Source organism: Melanostigma gelatinosum, assembly GCF_949748355.1.
Source record: "Melanostigma gelatinosum genome assembly, chromosome: 23".
Lineage (NCBI taxonomy): Eukaryota > Metazoa > Chordata > Actinopteri > Perciformes > Zoarcidae > Melanostigma > Melanostigma gelatinosum.
This window is the reverse complement of record NC_136656.1, coordinates 1,016,002-1,028,501: the sequence shown is the minus strand read 5'-3', so window position 1 is coordinate 1,028,501 and position 12,500 is coordinate 1,016,002. Positions and strand designations below refer to the sequence as shown.

Genomic DNA, 12,500 nt, shown 5'->3' with positions numbered 1-12,500 from the left:
AAGATGGAAATGAGTGGGTGAAGGTAAAGAGAGTGCTAAAATGTGGGGTTAATTAGAGTCGAAACGAGAAGAGAGAGGTGGGCAGAACATCATTAGGAGACATAATGAGGGGGAGGGATAGCAACAGTTAAAATGTGGAATATGGGGGAGAATGTGTGAATATAATGGGTCATCATGGGATCAGCAAAGTTAAAGAGAAGGAAAAGAAGAAGGGGATGAAGGTCTGTCATCTCGTTAAGCCCGACAATGTTGCACCAAATTATCCACAGCCACCTCATCCCACCCTACAGCTACAGCTACGTACCATGACCACACACACTCACACACCCACAGAACGACACTGAAGTGCTCTAATGTCCAACGTTGTAGAATGTTAATGAGCAACATTTGTGTCAAAGCGTAATTCATTAATTCAGAAACACGATGAAAATTGCACTTTTTAAAGCGCTTAGAACCCCATTAACGCAGCCTGAAGCCTCTTACAGTCTGTCATCTTCACAGAGGTGAAAACACTGGAGGTCACTCATGGCAGTGCTTACATGGGAGTCTCATGTTAATGAGCCTCATTTTGCATATTGTGTTTAGAGATCACCACCTGCATATTCTAGTAGAAGTGCAGGTATTCTCAAGTGAGCCCTTCTAAATCAATAAGTCCCTTACAAGCCTCCAGAACAGATTCACTGCACCTCACTATGGAGTATAAAGGCCAGAGGAACTCGACTGGAGGAACACCAGTGGCAGATAAGGTCAAACACTACGAAGGCCATTGTTAATAATTATAATCATTTTCTTTAATCGTTAAAATATTCAGAGCCCTCATAACCTGAAAGGAGATATCTGCATTTGTGATTGTGACAGCTAAGGCCAAGAGTTTAGGGCAAGACACGTTCCCATAAAGATCCATATCATTTCAGAAGGAAGGCGTCGTCCCAATGAAGATGCAGATTAGGTGTAGAATACGGAACTAGTTCCTGTCAAGATCTAGATGAGTCCCAGGCGACAAGACTGCTTTCCATCGTGGTCCAGTTCAGTTCCACCCAACAGGACTAGTTTCCATCAAGATCCAGATGTGTTCCAGAGAACAGGACTAGTTTCCAGAGAGACCCAGGTGAGTTCCAGAGGGAACCACTCGATTCTTTTTTGGATGAATTCCAGAAGAACAGACTAGTTGCCTTGTTACTACCGATGAGTTTCAAAGGACAACATTAGGTTCTTTTTAAGATCCAGATGAGTTTCTGTTGCCAGGACAATCTTGGAGATATCGATGAGTTACACACAACCGGACTAGTTTCAATCAAGAAGACTAGGACTAGATCCTGTAGAGATCCAGAGGACTGAACTGAATCACACTGAGCTCAAGAAGACAGGACGAATTATCTTGAAGATTCAGATGAGTTCTGTAGAGTCGGGCCGAGGCACACGGTCTACCTCAGTGGGTCACTCGTGCGGTTCTCTTGCTCTCCAAGGATTAATTATCCTTTAGAGAGAAGTCAAGATGTGCAAGATTTCATGTGCCGGCAACAGCCTGTTGTTTTATTGTTCTTTTTAACTTAAATCGGCAACTTCAAGAGCTCTTATTACATCTATTTAGAAATGGTTGGTTCCTTTATATTGGATGCAAACAACTTAGATTCTTGAACAAAGGCCGTTAGCAATAGAGGTACCTGCATGTTGGAAAGTTGATTTGAGTTGGAAAGTGAGAACAGAATGAGGAGGGGGAGGGTGTACAAATTGGATGCAGAGGGAAAGGCTTTTGAGAAACAAGTGGAATAAGTAGGGGCGATCAAAATGGGAAGGGAAAGAGAGTGATGGAGTGTATAAATGAATGGGAAAGAGTGAAATCAGCAATGGAAAGAAGATTGATAAAGAGTGTGGTGACAGGTAGGGGTGGTGAGAAGGAAAGGGAGATTGACAGGAGTTAAAATGGTGGAGGGAGGAAAAGATGCACAGATAAGTGATTACCAAGGACAGCTGAGGAAAGGATGAACAGCCAACCGGGCAGAGAGGGAGGAAAACTGAGCGGATTTCAATTATGGAGAGAAAATTAGGTTTATTCATTTGAGAAGATGACATGAGGGCAGAGAATGGACAGACGGGCAGACAGATTGAGGAACATGAATGCGTGATTTCCTCTCTCGACATTTCTTTCCTTATTCGGATCGATGTGATGTACATGGACTGTGACCAAAAACGGCCTTCTTCTGTCCTTCTACATTAATAAAACATTAACAGGTGCCTGCAACAGAAAATCCACTTCCACACTTGCTTTGGATGTGAAGATGTTCCTCTAAAGGCTACATTCAAATCTGGTTTGTTTCTGAAATCAGAGCTTTAAGACAGAGTCAGACATTTGGGCTGGCAGTCTCAACAAGGCCTGAGTGAGCATGTATGCCGGAGCAGCAACAGCATCACCAACCAGGGAGCTGCCGGAAGAGTCTGATCTTGAAAGTGAACAATTTACAGACCACACTACAAAACTGCACCAGCAGATGACTCGGCCGATTAGAACTTATGGTCGTCGGGACAGGTAAAGGTTTGGAGGTCTGCAACCTCAACTGGACTCAAAGGGCCTGATAGTGTCAAAGATCACCCGGGAATGTTTGAGGTACACTGACGGATATGCATCCATAGAAAGTCTGGTCGGTGAAAGCTGCTCCAGCTCAGATTAAACTGTGGATCTGAAGCTATTGGGCTTTATTTCTCTGTAAATGATCAATATTCTTAAGGAAAATCAATCTTAACTGGATTGCACACATTCTAAATATATACATTAATATTTTCACAACGGCAGTTGTACTGAAGGCGTCCAATCATAGGTGACACCCGGCTGCTCATCGTTACACATAATGAACCATTTAAACCTGAAAGAAAGCTTCCAGAAACACATTGTGAAACAGTGAGAGCATCTCCTGCATACTGATCAGACATTCACACCTGCTGTCATTAGGAATCATTAATATCTGTGACTGTTAGGAAATGACTTCGTGTCCCAAATGAATCGAAGGAAGAAATGAAGACCATTGACGCTGAGAGAAAACTATCATTACCTGAACTGCATTCCTGAATACTAAAACACTGAGGATACAATCTGTGGAGGTGCCAATGTATCAACAGTCACACTCAATTATTCTTTTATGGCCTCATCTTCTCTGTAAACAGACTGTCCTCCTGGCTTCCTAATGTTACATTTGTTTTGTAAAAATCCAGAAGATTCAGTCTGTAAAACATCACATCAAAGCAGGACTTGATGAAATCATTCTCCCGTGATCTTCTGGTGTCATGTTATTCACTGTTAAGTCAGCAGGAAGCTGTGATGCTTTGATGGAAGAGAATCTGTTATAGAATGAGAATCCAAGTGGTGGTTTTAGGTTGTTCAGCAACATGTTGAAAGTGAGTTTTCTCTGACAGCTGCAACCAAATTCCAACCAGCTTCCAGATGGAAACTCGGGTGATTTTACGATATCGGACCATGATTTACGAAATAAACATCGTGCTGCATTAAAGTATTTTTCTGAAATCACTATTTTTTCAATGAATCTAGCCTTCTCAGTAAAGTACGCCAATCATTTTCCAGGACTGTTTCGTCATCAGTGAAGGTGCAGTAACCAGCATTTGTAAGCAACCTTTTGTAAGCTCATGCCGACAGTTCCTCACCAAAAACAAACCACTTCTTGCGTACCTCATAATTAAACATGACATCAGATTGAACTGAACTACCTTCAGCTGTTTTTGAGATTGTCTGCCAACTAACAGACAAAAACCCAGAACAGATGTCTGAACAGCTGTAAAGACTGAGAGGGCTTCAGGCTCAAACTGGAATAAATCGGATTGAAAACGTTCAAAGAAACAACAAACAGCTAAATGGCCCTTCAGTGCTTACTTGGGAAGTCGTTAGTTTGTGCATCAGACGATGATTCCTCCAGGTGGAAGTGCTGTGTGAGTCTCCGTGGGTTCACATCTATAAAGGAAGTTGTTTCTAGGCTGGAAACCCATGACTCAGTCTGAGTCATGGTGCTGTCTGAAGCTTAACGTCCACCCCGAGTCACTGAGAGTCTCAGACATGACCGGCTCCTGTCGGTCAGCTTCCCCCTCCGGTCTGAAGGGACGATCACTGGAGGAAAGAGAATGAAACGTTGATTATAAGTACTGTTGTGAGAGACAGTACTTCAATGGACTATTGGACTTCCTGGTTTGAATTAGTGTCACTCACATTCACCAGAACTGAGATCCTGGGAAAGAAAGTCGAATAAAGCAGATTTCTAAAAAGTTACATTTATACCAACTAAGTCTGTGGAGTTTAACCTTTAATAAATCATTCAAATGGTAATGTGTGTGCGTGTGTGTGTGTGTGTGTCCTTGTGAGAAACAAACGGACAGCAGCAGTAATCAAGAGATAGTCGTTACTGATGTCCTGCTGACGCCTTATTAGCCTTTTTCTGCACTTGGCCGGATCTATTTTTTGCCGAATAGCTGATTCGAACCCCGGAACACACGGTGAACGTGTATCACCTGCAGTGGAATGCAGTCCGTCACGGTTTATCTCTGTTTGTGGAGGAAGAAGGTGACAAAACTCCATTGGACAGATCCGCTCCCGGGAGCTGCACACAGCTGCCCAATCTGGTTTATCTGACTTTGTCAAAGGAACCTTCACCGACAGCAGTGTGAGGAACTTCTTCAACTCTTTATCGCCGAGAGAAACAGAACCTTACCAGAACCTACTGCTAAACCGAAATACAAAAGAACAACAAGCTTCACATGTCTCCACATGTCTTTGTCAACACATAAGAGCACAAGTTGAACCAATTTCATGGCAATCTATCAAAGAGTTTTTCAGATATTTCACAAATAATAAGACCAAACTCTGTAGGAGTCTTCCTCCAGAGGCCATGAACGTGGGAGCAATTCATCCACTCTAGTTCTAACTATACTCTGGCTATACTCTGGCTATACTCTGGCTATACTCTGGCTATACTCAGGCTAAAGGGCCTGCTTGTGCCGCAGAAGACTTCTGAATAATCTAAACAAACTTGGTTTTACGTTACCTGATTGGACCAAAGGCTCTTCATTCGTCCAGCTCTATTCTTCTGGTGTTCCACAGGGATCAAACCCGGGCCCACTGTTGGAGTAGATAGAGGCATCAATGAGCATGTGCAGACTGTGTTAGCGCCATCAAGCGCCATCAAGCTAAACAACATGTTGCAGGAAAATCTGGCAAAAATGACACAACAACCATTTGAGTCATTGTTTCCCGATATCCGCTGATAGAAACATGTTTTTTCTCACTTCTACTGGAGTTTTGACATCTCTGCCTCCACAGTAATACAATAGAAAGTGAATCACATTTCATTCGTAGTGCTGTTTGACAAAAGCAATGGTTTCCCTGTTACCCTCAGACCTCGTGGTCTTTAGGACTCTTTGTAGTTCCTTTGTTCTGAATCCGGTGTGTTGACTCGGCTTCATGAACATGCAGAGTGGGATGTAAAGGAATAAGCTGGCTAACGGAGACGTAACGAAGACTTTAATAGCTTTTTGAATTGTGTCACATATTGTAGCAGTTCGTCAACACCTGAAGACCAGACCCAGTCTTCAATGGCGGCTCTGCTGGTGGTCTGTTTGTAGTTATTTTTGCCGAAAAGGAGGCAAAGTTCTGCAAGCAGACCTGAAACCCAAAGTTCTGGGTCTGGACCCACTGTTGGGTCGCAGGAGATTTCATGAAGGTCAGCAAATAACTTGGTAGAATTTCCTCCATAATCGTTTGTATCTAACATTCATATGTGGAATGATCCTTTGAGTCCCATGAGGGACTCATCAGTATTCACTCTGTGAAGATGTTTTCAAAGATTTATAAAAAAAAGTGGGTCCCCAGAAGAAAAGGCCTGTGACCCACTGCTCTGGGGCACCGCGAGGTATTAGCGTCTGAAGGCGGTTGTAGCCCATGCAGGACGCTCGTGTGAGGTCACAGATGAACGGGGACACCAGGAGACTGAGCTGAAGGGTTTTCTGCCCACAGAGTGAAGCAACACTTCTGAACGTAAACCCACCGCTCGAGTCCTGTAAATGTACCAAACTGGTCCTTGTATCTCTGGCTGAGAGATATTTACATTACATGAAGGGATAAGAGCGTGGCAGGGATTCTAGAGTACACAAAGAGGATCTATTCTAGCAGCACAGATACGACCGGTATGTGGAGAACAAGACCTGCTTGATGTATTGATGTGAAAGACAAACATTCCCATGAGATTGTCGTTTGGTTTGGAGACATTTGACAGTGTTTCAGGGAAAGGACCGTCGGGTATGGGTGTCTTCAAACACCGTGGGCGGTATCTGGGTCAATGAATGGACGGTAGAAGCCAAACACTTTTCCTTCCCGTCAGTCGTGTCTGATAAAGTCGCACTCGTCCGGTCAGCTGGGGCTCCGAAAAACATCTGAATTTGTGCTCTTGGTCTCTGGTGTTTATTGACGTGTTGCTGGCAGAGCGGCTGGAAGTCGCCCTGAGGAGCGGCGGCTAAATGCACCATACAGACAGAGAGAGAGAGAGAGAGAGAGCGAGTGGGTGTGTGAGAGAGAGAGAGAGAGAGAGAGACAGAGAGAGAGACAGAGACAGAGACAGAGGACAGAGAGAGAGAGAGAGAGAGAGAGAGTAGGTGCGTGAGAGAGAGAGAGAGACAGAGAGAGAGAGAGAGAGAGAGAGAGACAGAGACAGAGACAGAGGACAGAGAGAGAGAGAGAGAGAGAGAGAGAGAGAGAGAGTAGGTGCGTGAGAGAGAGAGAGACAGACAGAGACAGAGAGAGAGAGAGAGAGAGACAGAGACAGACAGAGAGAGAGAGAGAGAGCGAGAGAGAGAGAGTAGGTGTGTGAGAGAGAGAGAGAGACAGACAGAGACAGAGAGTGTGTGTGTGTGTGTGTGTGTGTGTGTGTGTGTGTGTGTGTGTGTGTGTGTGTGTGTGTGTGTGTGTGTGTGTGTGTGTGTGTATCTGTCCTCTGCAGAGCCTTCAGAACATCATGGCAGGGTGTCACACACCAGAGGGAAAAATAAATGTTTGACTCTGAACGTATGAAAGGAAGTTAAAAAAGAACTCAAAGAGTAAATCTAACAACAGCGTGGCATCGAGCTAAAAGAATCTTTTTTCCACATCCGCCTCCTCTTCTTCATCAAATGATCCCTCGCACCCTGAAGGCAGTCTTCATCTTCTTTGCTTCCCCTCTCCGATAAAACAAACCGTGTGGTTGCTCTGTTGTGAATCTGTCCTGCCTCCACATCTGCACACACTGATGAGCAGAAGGCCTCGGGCGACCACCATCCCTCATCCGTCCACCTGAGACAACCTCCGCTGAACCACTGCTCCACGGTCTGGTTGTTTCGGAGTCATTTGTATTTTTGGGGGATTTATTGTTCACACACGAGACGCCGCAGGAAACGTTCCACACCTTCTAGAGAAGAGACGAAGAGCTGCGACTTCCAAAGGAAGTCTGGGAATTCATGACGGAGAGGGAGGGATGTGATTGGTCGGATTTGATGATTGCGAATAGCATGCTAATGTTTAGCATGCAACAATTACCACGTCAGTATGTCCAGATTAATCGTAGCTTCTCTTAAACTCAACTGTTCCGTCAGTTTAATAATAGTTCGATAGAATATACCATTTAGCAAATTCACCTTAATTTAGCATTTCAGCTAATAAACGTTGAGTCACACATTAGCATGCTTATGTTAGCTTGATGTGTTAATGTGCATCAACCTCAGCTGCACTCGTTTCGTGCTTGATTTGAGTTTACTGAACAATAGCATGCTAACACACAGCGATGTTTTTTGTTCCATAAATCATATACAAAAACAATGCGTGTAAAAATGCTACATGTTTTAATTAGCATGCTTATGTTACATTAGCATGCTTATGTCATATTAGCATGCTATGCTACCATTACCCTCACCTGTGGATCGCATTAAACTCAAAGTACAGCTGAGCCTAACACTAGCATGCTAACATATAGCTTGGAATGCTAAATTGAATTTTAGGTTGAACTTGGGCTCGGCCTTGTTTTATGCTAACTTTAGCATGCTCATGTTTGCAATCGATGTTTAGCATGTTAGAATGTTCATGTTAGCAGACAGTCCTGGTTTATCAACACAAACAATGTTTTACGTGTTTTCAGCGCTTATTTTGAACTTAACCAAATATAAAACATACACGAAGCACCACACGTCTGCATTAAACACAGATTTGTCAGTATGTGTGTCATACAGACAAATCGGTGTTGCTATGACTCCTGTAAGTCAATATGCTAACGGTTAGCCTAGCTGTCAACACGAGGAGAAAGTGTATGTTTTCTCTAAAGAGAAATATACTGAAAACGGCAAGAAAATACAGTTTGAGGATTTGAAAACAACTGAAGTCCTCTGGCGGAAATAAAAGAAATATTCAAACATCTTCTGAATCTTCTCTGCTGAACCAGACGCGCTGACTCAGCATGAATCACTTTAAATGAACGGTCTCCGCTGGTCTTCCTGTTGATCAGAAACACGTTCCTCTCTCTGTTCTGAAACGTGAGGACGTGGTTCTGCAGTGGAACCCTGTGGTTCTTCCTCTGGGACACAGAGAACATCAGCCGTGTTTTTTACAACAAATACTTTACTGAGTAGATACGGTTGAAAAGCTGCACATTACAACAAACAAAGACTTCTCAACAGTAAAAGTCCTTCAGTCGTCAACATTTCATCACTCGGCGTTCTAAACAGGTCTCATCTGGAGTCACGCTCTGCATCCCGCCTCTCTAAAGCGGGTCGACGGGTTCTGACTGGAGCTGCTCCTGTGTTGCTTTGATGAGCTTGTGTTCATAAATAGGCACTTTTCTTGAGAGACTCTTTGAGGGTTCATTTGCATCAGTGAACTGATTACAGTCCAGAATGTTAAAAACAGATGAGAGTCGGGACGGACGTGAAACACTCTGAACTCAACTTCAGAAACCGTTCTGTGTAGAAATACACGAAAACATTTGAAACTCAAAAGCTCCACCGAGCCGGAACCTGAACGTCCAATCAGCTGCTTGAACAAACCGACAAACATGAAGACAGGAAGAGGAAGACAGGAAGAGGAAGACAGGAAGAGGAACAGTGATGAGTGAGAACACGTTCAGCTCCTCATGCCTGCTCCTCTGATGAACAACTCCTCCTCCTCCTCCTCCTCCTCCTCCTCCTCCTCCTCAGCTCTCACACACTAAATGGAAAAAGCATTTTCATTTCCTGGAGATGTTCTTCAAAATAAAAGCTTTAAATGCCATTTATTTGATGAAGAAAAAATGGAAATTAATATTTGTTTTACTCATTAAATCGTTAAAGTAGATGAACATGAATTAATTTAATCAGCATTTTAAATAAACGTAGAACATAAATACTTAGTTCCCCAGAAACAAATAAAGGATTTTAAAGTGTTCAATGACACTGACGAGTCTCATTAACTCCGATGTGACGCTTTGTTATTTCTTACAGTGTAGAAATCTAAATAAAAGCTCGACTGGTGTTCTGGCTCTTTTCTTCTTCTCTTTCATCAGTGAATGTGGTTTAAATTGGACTCAAACACCAACGAGGAAGAAGAGCCTGCAGTAAAAACATCTTCCCTCTTCATCCTCTAAAGTGGGTCGGTCAAATTAGGACGCGTGGAAGAAACGTTCTCTTCCAGCGCTTTAGGATTTGTGTCCGGGAGGCGTCAACAAACCCCAAACACAGGAAGGACAAGTGTGTGAGGTCCAATCAGACGGACCGATAGGAGCTCGAGTCCTCCCCTCACATAAGTCGGGTTATCTGCAACATGAAAGGGAGCCGGAGACGTTCCTCAAGAAGAAGAAAGAGAACGACGACAAGAACGGCAAGATAAAGAAGAAGTATAAACACAAGATAAACAAGAAGGAGAAGAAGAAGAAGTATAAACACAAGATAAACAAGAAGGAGAAGAAGAAGAAGTATAAACACAAGATAAACAAGAAGGAGAAGAAGAAGAAGTAAAAACAGGATGAAAAGAAAAAGAACGACAAAAAGAAGGGAATGAGCGTGAAAAAGAACTCGAAGAATAAATAGACACAGAAGAAGAAGACAAAGTGGAAACCAACAATAAGAGGAAGAAGAAGAAGTGGACCCTCCTCATCCTCTCTTCTCTGTGTCGTAAGAAGAGGAGAAACGCTCAAACACTCGAGAACATGCTGAGAGGTCTTTCTTCTCCTTCTTCTCCCGCCGATGGAGATCTGTTCGACATGTGAATATCTTTCACCTAAAAACTCAACACCAAATGGAAGAAACTATAAAAAGTGAGCTGCTGAGGCATTCTGGGTACTTTAAGGTGAACTTTGGCTGCAGGAAGATGAAACCAGAGAGGAGGAGGAGGAGGAGGAGGAGGAGGAGGAGGAGGAGGAGGCGGCTGACATTTACCAGAGACATGTTATCAGTCTGACGTGGACTCTAAACGGCGGCCATGTTTGTTCTAAACCAGAGGCGATAGAGAGAAGGAGCCGTCTCCCCCTCGTCCCAGATTACATGTGAATAAACACGCGAGGACATGTCTGGAGGAGACATCACAGTAAAGACTGGTCCGTCCCGTCCTCGCTGCTGAACCTCCTGTAACGACACGTTCACGTCTTTACTTCCCCTGTTGTCTCTCGTTAAGCCCGCCCCTTTACGGGTGTCTTCATCTTTAAGCCCGCCCCTTTAAGGGTGTCTTCATCTTTAAGCCCGCCCCTTTAAGGGTGTCTTCATCTCAACGGCTCTCATGAAGACAACAAGCAGAACGGGGAGCGTCTCACCGTCAGTAGAACGGAGACAGGGAGCTGATGTACAGCCTCTGAGTTTGGGAGGTGGGGGGGGACAGCGTGGACAGGGAGGAGAGGGTGAAGGGGGAGGGGGGAGGAGGGGGGGGGAGAGAGGAGGTAAAGCTTCTGCCTCCGTAGGTCAGCAACCCGGGACTGGTGGAGGAGGAGGGGGGGGCGGAGAGAGAGGGAGAGGGGCTCCTGGGGGAGTCACAGGAAGCAGAGCTCAGGAAGGACGAGTCTGCAGGACGGGGGAGACAAGAGAGAGGGAGGGGGGGACGAGAGAGGGAGAGGGAGGGGGAGACAAGAGAGAGGGAGGGAGGGACGAGAGAGGGAGAGGGAGGGAGAGGGAGGGAGGGCGGGAGGGAGGGAGAGACAAGAGAGAGGGGGAGGGAGGGGAGAGTGAGGGACAAGCGAGAGGGAGGGAGGGAGGGAGGGACAAGCGAGAGAGAGGGGGAGAGAGGGAGGGAGGGAGACAAGAGAGAGGGAGGGAGGGAGGGGGAGACAAGAGAGAGAGAGGGGGAGAGAGGGAGGGAGGGAGACAAGAGAGAGGGAGGGAGGGAGGGAGGGAGGGGGAGACAAGAGAGAGGGAGGGGGGAGAGACAAGAGAGAGGGAGAGGAAGGGAGGGAGAGAGGGAGAGACAAGAGAGAGAGAGGGGGAGAGAGGGAGGGAGGGAGAGACAAGAGAGAGGGGGAGGAAGGGAGGGAGGGAGGGGGAGACAAGAGAGAGGGAGGGAGAGACAAGAGAGAGGGAGGGAGGGAGGGAGGGAGGGGGAGACAAGAGAGAGGGAGGGGGGAGAGACAAGAGAGAGGGGGAGGGAGGGGAGAGTGAGGGACAAGCGAGAGGGAGGGAGGGAGGGACAAGCGAGAGGGGGAGGGAGAGAGGGAGAGACAAGAGAGAGAGAGGGGGAGAGAGGGAGGGAGGGAGACAAGAGAGAGGGAGGGAGGGAGAGACAAGAGAGAGGGGGAGGAAGGGAGGGAGGGAGGGGGAGACAAGAGAGAGGGAGGGGGGAGAGACAAGAGAGAGGGAGAGGAAGGGAGGGAGAGAGGGAGAGACAAGAGAGAGGGAGGGAGGGAGAGACAAGAGAGAGGGGGAGGAAGGGAGGGAGGGAGGGGGAGACAAGAGAGAGGGAGGGGGGAGAGACAAGAGAGAGGGGGAGGAAGGGAGGGAGGGGGAGACAAGAGAGAGGGAGGGGGGAGAGACAAGAGAGAGGGAGGGAGGGAGTGAGCGACAAGAGAGAGGGAGAGGAAGGGAGGGAGGGAGGGGGAGACAAGAGAGAGGGAGGGGGGAGAGACAAGAGAGAGGGAGGGAGGGAGTGAGCGACAAGAGAGAGGGGGAGGAAGGGAGGGAGGGAGGGAGCGACAAGAGAGAGGGAGGGGGGAGAAACAAGAGAGAGGGGGAGGGAGGGGGAGACAAGAGAGAGGGAGGGAGGGAGACAAGAGAGAGGGAGGGAGGGAGGGAGCGACAAGAGAGACAAGAGGGAGGAAGGGAGGGAGGGAGGGAGAGACAAGAGGGAGGAAGGGAGGGAGGGAGGGAGAGACAAGAGAGATGGGTGGGAGACAAGAGAGGGGGGGACAAGAGAGAGGAAGGGAGGGAGGGAGGGGAGAGTGAGGGACGAGAGAGGGGGGGAGACAAGAGAGAGGGGGAGAGGAAGGGAGGGAGGGAGGGAGAGACAAGAGAGAGGGGGAGAGGAAGGGAGGGAG

General features: G+C 46.5%; 1 protein-coding gene across 1 annotated transcript in view; it reads right to left on the bottom strand.

Annotated features, from left to right (window-relative positions):
- Positions 1-10,795: 10,795 nt before the first annotated feature.
- The window catches only part of rbm46 (RNA binding motif protein 46), a gene marked incomplete at both ends in the record, with an annotated part of 8,074 nt that continues 6,369 nt past the window's right edge, over positions 10,796-12,500 (bottom strand). Inside the window, one exon of the mRNA XM_079295811.1 lies at positions 10,796-11,037. Coding sequence (XP_079151937.1) covers positions 10,796-11,037 — 242 coding nt within the window. The remainder of the gene's footprint in view (positions 11,038-12,500) is intronic.